This window comes from Perissodus microlepis, chromosome 3 (genome assembly GCF_051167445.1).
Source record: "Perissodus microlepis isolate ML-2025 ecotype Zambia chromosome 3, ASM5116744v1, whole genome shotgun sequence".
NCBI classification, from domain to species: domain Eukaryota; kingdom Metazoa; phylum Chordata; class Actinopteri; order Cichliformes; family Cichlidae; genus Perissodus; species Perissodus microlepis.
The window spans coordinates 28,303,974-28,317,109 of NC_140463.1; the positions used below are offsets into that span (position 1 = coordinate 28,303,974).

The 13,136-nt window shown below is 39.9% G+C and overlaps 2 protein-coding genes across 3 annotated transcripts in view; both read right to left on the bottom strand.

Moving 5' to 3' along the window:
* LOC146390977 (basement membrane-specific heparan sulfate proteoglycan core protein-like) overlaps positions 1-8,195 on the bottom strand; it is a 28,675-nt gene extending 20,480 nt beyond the window's left edge. The window contains exons 1-2 of the mRNA XM_084922500.1: positions 8,142-8,195; positions 7,284-7,380 (exon numbers count right to left, since the gene is read on the bottom strand). Of these exons, the coding sequence (XP_084778626.1) occupies positions 7,284-7,380; positions 8,142-8,195 (151 nt within the window). The remainder of the gene's footprint in view (positions 1-7,283; positions 7,381-8,141) is intronic.
* A 1,437-nt stretch (positions 8,196-9,632) lies between these two features.
* LOC146390978 (uncharacterized) lies at positions 9,633-10,973 on the bottom strand. Of its 2 annotated transcripts, XM_084923870.1 has the most exons (4): positions 10,898-10,973; positions 10,731-10,790; positions 10,345-10,407; positions 10,002-10,126 (listed from the first exon to the last, which is right to left on the bottom strand). In XM_084923870.1, the coding sequence occupies exons 1-4, from the start codon at positions 10,971-10,973 to the stop codon at positions 10,002-10,004; spliced, it is 324 nt and encodes a 107-aa protein (XP_084779996.1). The 2 variants fall into 2 exon arrangements, 1 of the variants encoding a protein (XP_084779996.1); XR_014799867.1 differs by lacking the exons at positions 10,731-10,790; positions 10,898-10,973 and adding an exon at positions 9,633-9,952 and having other exon boundaries at positions 10,064-10,126; positions 10,345-10,380.
* Between the last annotated feature and the right edge of the window lie 2,163 nt (positions 10,974-13,136).

Here is a 13,136-nt window from a genome sequence, read left to right on the forward strand (position 1 = left end):
AGAACAACTAAAAATTGAAAAACTACAACAAACCAAGTGAAACAGAGAATATCAAACAGATGCTGAGAGTCCAAAATTGAAATTCTTGGTCCAAAATCCAGGATCATGACAGATACAGATCGATACTGTTCAGATTTTATAAACAGGAAGAAAAGAAAAAAAAGCAAAATCTTACCTTCAGCATTTCCATAGAAGAGTGTACTGAGCCCTAAAATCAAGACTGAAACATCATCAAACAAAAATGTGCATTTTCAGTTGATGTTCATCCTCAAATCAGTTTCTGAGCTCATAAACTATAAACTTTGAATGTAAAACAGCAGTGTATCCCACACAATGTTAAAATGAGCCAAGTCAGCACCAATCACATTCTTAGACAAACCTTTTCACCCCCTCATGATATTTAAATAGTTTCTTTAATCAGTAACATGCAAACCGAGAAAGTCAGTGATGTACTTACAGAATAACTCCAGCACGCAGAGCAAAGAGCGCCTCATCCTCACATCCAGCTCTGCTGCTTTAACTGTTTTACTTTGTACTAAAAATTAAGCAGAAGAAAGAGATGTTGTTATTTATATAGATACGAGTGTAACTTCTTCTTCTGACTCTTTCTGCTTCCTTCCTTTTCACACTGATCACACTTTTCACACATCATTAACACCGCCCAAAAGATCACTGGCTGCCCTCTCCCCACACTGGAAGTTCTACACAACGCCCACTGTTTTAAAAAGGCCCAAAACATCATAAAAGACACCTCACATCCCGGCCACTCCCTGTTCGAACTGTTGCCCTCAGGCAGACGGTACAGGGCAATCAGAGCAAGGACTAATAGACTCAAACACAGTTGTTATCCAACTGCAATAACACATCTGAATACTACAAAAAAATGTCCATCACGCCACTCTTGTGTTAATCTATGCACGGTCTGAAGCATGTGTGTGGGAATGTATGTGAATGTTTTACTGTTACATCTTATTAGTATTTTAAGTATTCTATCTATTGTATTCATTGAATTTTATTGTTTTATTTATATATTGCTAGGGATGATGCAATGATCGGGGACCATTCTTAATTTCGTTGTTCTCGTGACAATGACAATAAAGTTTCTGATTTCTGATTTCTGAGCTCAAACAGCAGTTGTAGCTTCGACTGCAGCAGTCCCTGTATGTTCAGAACAGAGTAGCTTGTTTCTTGTGTGGTTCCATTTTTGTTTTGTATTCAAACCTGTTCTGTTACTAAACCCAAAGTTGTTCTGACTTGAAGGAACTGAACCTCAACCCTTCTGATTATTAGAAGATTCTAGCTGCTCTGTCTCCTCAGCTACAGCCATCCCAATGACTCCAGCACTGTTACATTAATTAAAGATAATTTATTTTTGAAGTTGATGTTTAACTTTGTTTTAAGTCCTGTAGCAACAGTAACTTGAGTGAATGATGCATACTGAGCAATTATACAAAGCACAGCAACAACCATGCATTGCTTTATTGTGTTAAACAGTTTTCTTTGACTGAACTTCCTGTTCCCCGTTTACACATAAAGAGGTGTGATAGCTGCCACATACTCACTAGAGCTAATGTGTGAGCAGACAGTAATTTCACTTTGGCCATGTCCACACTAAGGCTACGTCCACACTAGCCTGGATAGATTTGAAAACGGCGTTTTCATCTGAAAACGCTCTGCGTCCACACTGTTTTTATGCGTTTTCACTGAGTTGTTCATCTACATTGAAACGGCCAAAAACACTTACGTTCCAGTACTGCGCATGCGTGAAAAGCAAGAAATTTCTGTCTCCCACTTATTTACTTTCCAGCTCTTTGAAACATCGCGGCAAACTGAGGCCCAGCACAGAGGAAAAGCACAGAGTTTTTTAAATGGACTAACAATGAGGTGGAGTTGTTGCTGCGAGTAACACAAAAGTACAAAGTTGCAAGAGCAAGTGAGAATTAAAGAATTTGAACAAAAGCTATCACACTGCGATGCGAAAACGACATTTTTAAATGTATCCGCTTTGGAGAGCGTTTTCAAAAAGCTCAGCTTTCCTTGACTGAAAACGCTGTCAAGGATGCTCTCCTGGATGGGGATGGAACACAAAAACAACTTTTTCTCTCACTGTTGGCCTTCCGTCCACACTGAGACGGCCTTTTCAATCAAGGAAAATTGAAAACGCTCTCCAAAGTGGATAAATTTGAAAAACGCAGTAAACTGAGACTTTTTAAAACAATGATGCGTTTTAGTCATGTGATGCAGTCATGTGACCAATTAAACTAAGCTTGTGGAGGGCATTATACAGCAGTTGTCTTGTTTGCTCTCAGTTTTGACAGCCCTATTAAAGATTAATATCTGTTTGTACATGCTCCAGATAGCTTTTCTTCATATTCTTTAATTCTCACTTGCTTTTGCAATTTTGTACTTTTGTGTTATTCGCAGCAACAACTCCACCTCATTGGCACGACCTTTCAAAGAGCCGGAAAGTAAATAAACAGCAGACAGAAATAACGCAGGTCGAATTGTCTTACGTTGCACGCATGAACAATACAGAAACATAGTGTTTTCAATCGTTTCAGTGTGGATGAACAACTGTTCAGAAACGCTTAAAAACGATAGTGTGGATGCGGATCGTTTTTATAGGAAAACGCCGTTTAGTGTAGACATAGCCTCTGATACCAAAAGTAGTCACTTTTAATATGATGTCGGCCTCAGCTCTTCATCTGCACTTCAAAGTCAGGTGAACGATGCCAATGAGGATGCCAATCTTCACATTTTGGACAGAAGAGACAGATCGTTTGAAACAGGACATCTATGTCACTGTGAACGACCATCTTTGAACAGAGAGGATGGCTTATGACACCAACCATCTGCCACCTACAATCTAGTTTTGAGATCCCTTCCCATATGCCCAGGCACATCTTGCATTAGGCGACGATAGCTCACATAAAATTGTGAGGCAAGGTCACAACAATTTTATGGTTTACCCAAAACCTCTGGTGATAGTGATCCACGCCTTTTTTCATACCTTGAGTCACATGATTAATAGTGGGCCAACGACCCTGTTAAGCAACGACCTGCATTAGGGTGTAAATACCCGGGACTCCACCATTTGGTTTTAGAATTTAAGAAGCTGAATCGTCTTCAAGAAACTTAAAGAAGTCCAGTGGTTTTCATTCCAAGCTCCATGGACTACCATGACCTGGATGACTGAAAACCTACACAGAAAAACTGCTAGAGTAACTTGTAGAAGCAGTCCGCATGCCTAGGTGCCTGATTTTATACACCAGTGGCCATGGAAGTGATTGGAACAGCTGAATTCAGTGATCTGGATGTGAGTGAATACTTTTGGCCATATATTATATCACACTGTGAAACTTTAAAAAAATAATCTGAATGCACATCTTGTACAAACTAAAATATACTTGGTAACTAAATACATATGTCCATCCATTCGCTTCCGCTTATCCTTTTCAGGGTCGCAGGGGGTGCTGGAGCCTATCCCAGGTGGGGAACACCCTTAACAGGTCACCAGTCTCTTGCAGGGGTACCACACGGACAGACAACCAGTCACACATTCACAATCTAAATGGGCAATTTAGATTTTTCAATTAACCACAGAATGCATGTCTTTAGACTGTGGGAGGAAGCCGGAGAACCTGGGGAGAGCCCACGCAAACATGGGGAAAACATGCAAACTCCACACAGAAAGACCCCGGCCTGATGGTGGAATTGAAGTCAGGATCTTCTTACTGTGAGGCAACAGTGCTAACCACCGTGCCACCATGCTGCCATATGCCCACATATATGACATACATAGACATACATAACATATTACATATTTAGCAAGATGCTTTTAACATAACTGAGAGAGGAAAGAGGAAGTGGATAATCAATAACAATTCATTCCTACAAGAGATGACAACCAGCAAAGACAAAAAACTGAGTTTTTAAAACTTTGCATTTTGCTCTCTCTGCTGCCAGCTGTCAGAGATAAAACATGTTTTCCGGAAGGCAACACACATATTTAGCTTATATTGTTCTTCCTCATTTTAATTCTGCAGCAGAAGAAAAAGATAGTTAAGTCATCATTGTGTTACTGAAGCAAGCTCGGCAGCTCAGTGATGACTCACAGTGACAGATATAACACGTCTGTGAAAGCCAGCATGCAAACATTATTTTACCACCACATTGTATCGAAACAAACAGAGAATCTCTCTCAGCTCTGCCACACATGCTTCATACCACTGATGCTGACAAACATGTTATTTTCATACATGTTTTACAAATAAACTACTGTATTCTGAGTTACCACCTTGTCAGCTCCCAAAGTGTGGGTCAGGGCCCCCTGGTGGACCATGAAGGTAACACAGGTGGGCTGAAATTCAGTTTGAAAATACAAGTATCACAAGTTTGGTGAAACAGAGCTGATTCCACTTTCAAATATTGTGCTTCTAGGACCAGAAGAGAAAACAGAATAGAACAGGAAAGTTTTATCATCTAAAGCTTAAAATGAGACAAACTTCACACTGGTCCAGCCTTCAAAAGTTCAGTCAGAGCAAATATTCATGAAACATTTTTTTAATGAACTTCATGATGACAGAACCCAACCAAGCCCAGGAACCACATAATAATTAATTAATTAATCCATAATTGGCAGCAATGGGTACTGATCAGTGGCAGAGTTCCCAAAAGGATGTCAACAGGTGGAACTCACAGAGTCTCTGCCATCAGCACAGGTGGAACAGGAAAGGGGTTTTTTTTACACATTTTAAACATTTTACACATTTCCCTGTTTCAAAAAACCATCATTATTTCCATACTGTGGAAATGGGCACATGGACAGCATGGACAGCAGAATTGTCATGGTCCTTGTGCCTCACCAGCTGATCCCGAATTAGGCAACATGAGTTTTTGTTGTTTTGCTCTTTCTCTCTCTCTCTCTCCTACCAGAGGGGGTGCACATTACAGGCTCCCGCCCCTGGCCCACGCACCTGCCATTTCCACACCTGCTGCCTATCTTCGTAATCCCGAGCCCTACTTAAATAGGCAGCACTGTGCTACTCGTCGCTGGATCGTTGAGCTACCAGCGTCAGTTGCTCAGTAGTCTGAAAATCTGAATCTGTGAGTTGTTTCCGTCAGTTCATCTCTAACTGAAGTTTTTTTGTGCAGCTCTTTCCCGGACCTTTCCCTTCCCTGGTCTGCGCCTGAGTCTGTTAGCTAATCGTGACAATGTTTCAATCCCTGTAATAGGAGACAGCTTTTTAGTCTGGTTGACACATGTGACACGTTGTAATGTTACCAGATACATCTTTCTTCAGTCAAGGCCAAAGGAAATAGTTCTGAATATAATTGTAAGCCTTATGAACACCCAAATGCTCTGATTGTGGGATGTCTTCAAAACCTTGTGATGAAATCTACTTGGCACAACCACAGTAAGCTGTATCAGAAAGAAAATAAAAAGCAAAACAAAAGTAAATAAATAAATATTGTTTTTTTTTAAGTAGTTAGATGAGGAAGCCAGTTTTTTGTTGCTAGTTCACTGTGAGAAATGTCTAGAAGCAAGTCAGGTACAGCCCTATTCTCTGGTCCACCTCACTCGACTTGAGCTTTAAGTGCCTCCCTTGTGTAATGATACATGGTGGGTTGACTTCAAGAATACATGAAGCTGATGCATCATTGCCCCAGAGCTAAACAGGTAAAACAGCTGACAGCAAAAATCAGCACCAGACCAGCTTTTTGCTTTTTGCCACATGTCCATAATGTGAGAATCATCTCACCTTCTGCATCAGCTGAACCTGTGTGATGTTTTGTTATTAGACTAATGTACTAATCACAGTTTGGCCATAATGAACACCAACTTTGAACCTGAGGAGCTCATGTCACCAGGACACCCTAGATCGAAGGATGATCACTTTTGTAATCATATGATCAGATCTGCAGCCCTATGTTCTGGACTCTCAGATGAAGCAAGAAGCTGAGATGATCGCCACCTGGTTGTGAGTTGGATCAGGATTCTGAAGGAGGCTGGGGATCTGACTGCATCGTGTTCTTCTTCTCTATTACTGAGGCAGCTGCACAGAGCTGCTGCTGCAAGGTTGTTGGCGCCTGTCGTGGTGGTATTCCAGATGGTAGACTTAAGAGGTAAAGACAGCCATCAAGTTGAAGACGTCAAACTCTCAGGCTTTATTAGCTTGTGGCACCTTGGAGGAGGCTAACAGGTACAGGCAGGCCAAGCATACTGCAACCCTGGCTGCAGCTGAAACTAAAACTCAGGTGTGGTAGTAGAGTAAAAAGTTTATAGTACATCTGGAGCACTGCTGATGTCAACCAAGGATATTGTAAGCAGTAGAAGGAATACTTCAAAGATCTGATTGAAAAGCCTTCCATAGAGGATTCAGAGTCTGGGGATGAGTGGGCTCCATTAATAGGAGTGATGGTGGTGATGTAGTGAACTTATTAACAGTTATTAACATTCACAGGGTAGACATGATACTTTAAGATGAACCTAAAAATACCAAAAACCTGGAGCAAAAGTTTTGAAACGCCTGTTTTGTGGTGACAGTTGAAGGCAGCTGTATGAAGGCAGTGTGAGAAATTTATTTTCATGGTTTCACAGCACGTCATTTTTTTCTCTTTAGTTTAGCATGTGTCATCACTGCAGTAACACCATTTTTAATCTGCTGTCACACACTTTCATCCATACTTAAATGTACCAGTGATAATTATTACTGTTATTCGGGTACAGGGAGCAAATATAAACATGTGTCATGCACGCAGAGAACAAAGTGAAATTCCCACTGTGACCTTTGTGTGAATTCCCTGGTAATTCTCTGCTATGAGCTGATAACATAAAACAGCACATCTGTAACACAGAAGACTTCAGGCTGAAACCACAGGCTGCATTTCCTCTTTTCTAGGTGGTCACAAACCACGAGGCCTTTCAGTGGATAAAAAAAAGCCTCTGGGAGGATAGAAAGTAACCACCAACAGTCATTTACACACATGTAGGTGTAAAAAGAGATACAGAAGACTAGAGCAGCTTAAAGGGGTGGCAGTAAAGGCATACAGAGCAGTAGTAATAAAATTCTATTTATTTACAGTAAATTCCTGTATTTTAAAGCCAAAAAGATGAACTCTTCCTAAATAAAACAATAAAAACAAGCCAGGCAATGAAAAATAAAATCACACAGAGCAAACTAGCAGTGCAAGAGTGTAGTCTGCATATGGTGACAACAGCCTTAAATAAATCGCAATAATATGGTAAAGATATACTCTGCCGTCTATCAGTTGTAAATCACCTGTTACTGGGTCTGGCTCCTCCTCCAGGTCTGACACTGGTTCCAAAGAAGCAGCTCCACGGCCTCCTGCCACGACTTCCTTTATGTCCTCTTTGCTCTAAGTTTAAGTTTACCTCATTGCGTTCCGAGGATGAGATTAGGAAGTAACAAAACTACTTTTCAAAATAAAAGCATACAAACAGCAGCATATGCTACAAATGTGTACTAACACAGAGTGTGATACTAAAATCATTTCCACCAAGTGACAAAAGCACTGAAGGCTGCTCAGAAGAAATAATTCATCCTCTTTCACTCTTAAGGCTCATCACACTTTGTTATTTACAGACACAGTTTTATTGTATTTATTTATTACAACATGACATGGCAAATAATAGACTCTGAAGTCAAAGTCTTCAACTTTTATCTTCTAATATTTAACATCCAGCCAAGCAGATGAAGTCATAATAAAATGACTCCCTCTGTTGGCAACCAACTCCAAACACAACCCAGTGATTATATTTTGTACTAAAGTACTACACAAAACGACCTTAAACGATGACTTAATGCATTTTTGATAATGAATACTTGCAATAAATAACTTAAAATATTATAGTAACACATTAGGTAGCAAACAAGCTGAACACAGAAGGACTAAATGAGCAAATCACAAATCAACAATCAGGAAAACAGCTGCTTATGAAATTCCCACAGTGCTCTTTGAATTCCTTGTTTGCTCTGCTGTGTGAAGTTTGCTGAAAACATCAAACCTGCTGAACAGAAGATTTGTGGCTCAACCCACAGGCACAGCCAGAAATCATGAGATGTTTCAGTTTCCTCTGATAAAAAGACGAACAGCAGAATAGACAGTTTGTTACACACGTGTAAGGACGACAGACCGCTCAGAAGAACAAAGAGGTTGTTCTCTATCGTCATGTTTCCAGTTTTAAAATACACCCATCAAAAAATATACACAATTCTTGTTTTATGACTTCAGACTAAGGCTGCCACAAATGCCTATTTTGATAGTTGACTAATCAGATCATGCATCCATTGGACATAAAATGTACAGCTTATTGCACCAGCATGCATCTGCTCTTATTTAACTATCATTAGCTTACAGCTTTAAGTGTTTAAGGTATGTGCTAACTAAAAATAAAGACAAGATGATAGTTTATTAAACTTTAATGAAATTTGCAGATTGTCTCAGTAAAGTTTAATAATAAACTCAGTCGTCTGCTCCTTGCTATCTAAAATATAACAGGACACTGGAGTAAATTCTACCATCTCACACTTTTTATTCAGTTTTGTGTGACGTTTATTCAGCTGTGTAAAAACTATAACTTTAATCTCAGCCAAAATGATTTACTCAGGAACAAATAAAACACTGAGAAAAGCCAAAAAAATAATTTTTTTAAGTCATCTAAGTGACTTATATCATGTTTAACCTGAGTAGCCAAAGACCGCAGGGATCTGAAAACGATGTGCCGGGGAGTTCGGTGTTCTCGCCGGCTCTTGTGAGCCTTGAAACCCCGGCTAGCTATCGAGCTGGTGGGTAACAAAAAGGAGCACTTTTGCCAATATGTGATGTCTTGATAAACAGAGCAGATATTTGAAGTGCACACAGCTACATTCTCGCCTGAAAATATCTTAAAAGTTTATTTTGTGACCCAGAAAGAGTAATAAGAGTAATATTAAAACTAAGTAGCTGCCGCCATTCTTGGAAACTGGAATTGGCTGGGCTGCGCTATGAATTTTGAGATAGGTTGGGCCACGAAGGATACACCCGACCCATCCTTCAAATCTGTTTTAAATGTTAAAAATATAGTTCAGTTTTAGAAGCTTTTATTCAAGTTGAGCAATTCAGATTCAATCTGAGTATTTCAAATTCTAATTTAACTTATTCAAATTCAGTTTCTGATGGCACAAAGTTCTGCCCATACATGTGTCTCTTTATGGATTCATTTGATTTATGAACATAAATCTGATCTTCCAGTTCTGTAGCTTCCTACGCTATCTGAATTAAGTGTTGCACCATGTGGAGAAACTTACAAAAAAACTGTTGACTTCTTTATTTTATGTTAAACGCAATGGAACAGGTACAGGTAAATGACACACCATCAGTTTGAATGTTATTTATTTATTTAGTTCATTTGGCGAACACAAACTTCTAAGTATAAATGCATGAAATGAATAAAAATGTTTAAGATAAAGCAAAAAACCCCAAAACAAAACAAAAAAGAAAAGAAATCAAGAAATACATTCATTACATTCAAATTCACACAGTACTGAGCAGATCATTTTTTTAAAATAATGTAGATTTTTAAACAAATACAGTAAAAGTATGTGTTGGTGCCCATAACAGTACTTTTTAATGTAATACTGCTGACTTTAACTCGAGCTATCAGCTACTAAAGATCACATATTTCACACTTTGTTCTCACTGATGTTGAAACAGGAAACATCCAGTTAAGTTTTATATACAGAAAGCTTTAAGAATATAAAAACAGCTGACTATATAGAACATAGTGTGCTTTATGCTATAAGAGAGTACTAACTCTATATGATGTTATGATTTAATATTGTAACTGCACATAAAGCTGAGCATGTCTGATATTTGGGGAGCAGAGGAGCAAGAGTGGCTTCATAAAAAGCTTCTTCTTGGCTTTGCTGCTACAGCTCTCCTCACTGACCTGTAAGACAAGCACAAAAAGACAAAGTGATTTCCAACATGTAAAGATATTATGAGCTGAAGACATTTAACAATGTGAAGAATAAATCAGCCTGCATGGCAGCAGAATTACTGAGAGAGCTTCCTGATGTGACTTCAGAATAAACTGCTGCATCAGCTGCAGGACTTGATGTTCCTGTGAATGAGGAGAAGATCATTGAAAACAATAATATCATTAACCAGGAGGATACTTGATGTCTCCACTAAAGCAAAGAGTGAGATTGATTTAATTAGCCATGTAATGAATACTTGTGAATACCTAAGTATAAATTGCAAAATAAACAGATTTACATTTTAAGAGCAGATAAACATGTTGAACAATATTCAGTGGAGATGATGGCAGACTTTGCTCACCTTTGTTTTTCTTGGCTTTTTCTTTTTTGGGCTGTTTGACCTCAGCATACATCAGACTGTCCTCTAAAAGAGACGTCAGAGCTCAGGACACATTTGTTCAGCACAGATATGATACACAGATGTTGGATACACATGAACTTTAAACTTTTTACAACTACAGTGAAAGAGAGTGAAATCATTTGTTGCCTGTGACACTTCAGCTTTGCATGTGTGTGTTTTGTGATTAAGGTCTGGGTCAGAATCTGTGGATGCTGTGATTCAGTAAAGCTGAAACACTGATTAGTAAGTGAATAACTAAACTCCATGTTGACCTATAATTACCTGCAATATAATGATGTGATGATACATTCAAGTACAAACACTAAATGAGACTGTTGTGACTGTACCTGCAGCTCCCGTCTTCACCTCAGAGTAAACAGCACTCTGCTCTGGTTTATGATGCTTCCCTGTTAAGATGATCGAATCCACAAAAGAAAAACATTTAGTACATTTTTAAACATTTCAAAAACTTTCCAGGCTTTTCTTCTACATTGTATATGTTTTGTATACTCACACTTATTTCCAAAGTTTTCCAGTTCAATATTAGAGTAAATGACATCTGGGGGTTTATCTGCACCTGAAATGTTCATATTTTAGTTACACAATTGTAAACCAATGACATGGTGCCAGTTTCCTTAAATTAAAAGGCTGTTTCATCTCTAGCTGCTCTGAGCTTTTCACATGATGTACTGCACCAGTGTTTCAGTGGCTCACACATGAAAACCAACATGACAGATTTTTCAAAGATAAATGAAAAAAAAGAAAAACTTTTTAGAGAGTTTCATTAGTTGTGTTTAAGTCAATAACAGGACTATCAGATATTTTCAGAGCATGAACCCACCATGGTGTTACTGTTTGTGTTGTTCTGATATGAAACAACAACATTTGTGGATTCTTTCAGTCGAGTTAAAGATACAATCAGGTTGTAAAATCCTGTTTGTTTCTGATCTTTTGTGCATGTAGTCAGTTTGTTATTTAGATGTTTGTCCAACTAGATTTTGAGAAATGTTCTTTGAAAAACTGTTGAGCACAAACTGAACCTACGTCATGTGAAGGTTAATGGAGATCTGAAAAGACCAGATGTGGCGAAGACAAGTGTCCTACAGGGACAGTAGGGAGACCTCCACCCATTGCTCCACCACCACAAGATGTTCCACGATTAATGGAGCAAAACTTCAATGGAGGGTGGCTCCCAGCTGATGACCCTTCAGCTGCCATGTCACCGTTGGAGGTGCAACAGGTAACAATGTGTAGCAGGTAACTTCCTGCCTGTGCTTCCTTCAAGGTCCCTGAATGGTTGACCCGGGTTTTAATGTTTTGGTTTCTCTGTTTTTCTATTTTTGATCATTCTTAGTTTCATAGTTCTGTATTTTGTATTGTTGACATTCTCGTTTTCTCGTATGATGTTATGTTTACATTACAGTTATCTGTCTATTTGGTTAATGAGAGGTTGTTTATCCCCTTGTGTTCTCACTCTGTTCTTTCTTTCTGGTCTCCATGTTTTGTCTACTGTCTGCGTCAAGCTCGTGTGTCTTAGTCCAGGTCTCAGTGTCAGTCATTTCCTGTTTTATTTTGGACTCTGTTCTCGTCTGTATCTTGGGTCTAGTTTTACATCCACCGAGTCATTCTGTTAACCTCTTTTCCATTAGTAACTACTCAGGTCAGGTCACCATGGTTTTCAGGGTTTTCCATCAGGTCATAGTTCCTGTTACCAGGTACTTTTTCAGTATTTACTCAGCCGGAGTTCCAGGCGATCCGAGGTGATCCCAAAATGTGACGTCAACAGCCTGCATCCCACTGATTGACTGCTCAGTGACTTATGAGAGTATTACGTTGATGAAAATCAAAACAGCCATTTTTGAAACCCGGCAATGAGGAAAACAGCTGCAAAAGCAACACCGTGGTCCCAGAGTCTGATGAAAATTCACAGACTGGGGTGGACTTCCGGTTGACGGCATGTCGGAATAGTCGCTCTTCGCAGGACTCCTACTTTTATCACAACTACTTGATAATTTCTCACTACCCGCAACAAAGTGTGGACTTGTATTGGTGGTATTGTGTGTCTGGTGTCATAATCTGCCAAGATGACCAGTAGAAACACCAGGAACCAGAAGCAAAAAAGAGATGAGCTCGGTGCGGCTAATGAGGCTATCATGGCTATGCTAAAGACCACGCTGGACGAGCACAAAGCCTCGCTTTCGGCAGAATTCAAGACATCCGTTCAGCGACTTGAAAACAAGCTGGACAGCATCCAAACGACTCTCAACAGCCATGACCAACGGATTACAGCTTTGGAAACCATGGCCACAACTACAAACGCGGAGCTCCAGGACGTGGTGGCTAAGTTAGCGGTGGTGGCGGAGGATAACGATAAGCTGAGAGCTAGGCTAATCGACGTTGAAAGCAGGAGCCGCCGCAACAATATTCGCCTCTTGGGGGTCCCTGAAAATATTGAGTGGCCCAGGCCAACTGTGTTCTTTTCTCAGGTGCTTGTGGACATATTTGGAGTGGACGTTTTGAAAACGGCCCCGGAGTTGGATCGAGCCCACCGGGCGCTGGTGGCAAGACCAGGCCCCAACGCGAAACCCCGAGCGGTTGTTGTCTGTTTCCATAGCTACCAGACCCGTGAGCTCGTTGTGCGCAAAGCTCGGGAAATGCGGGGTAAACTGAAATATAAGGACACTCCCATCCATATTGTCGAGGACTATTGCCCTGAGGTGCTGGAACAACGGTCCGCTTACCGCGGAGTTATG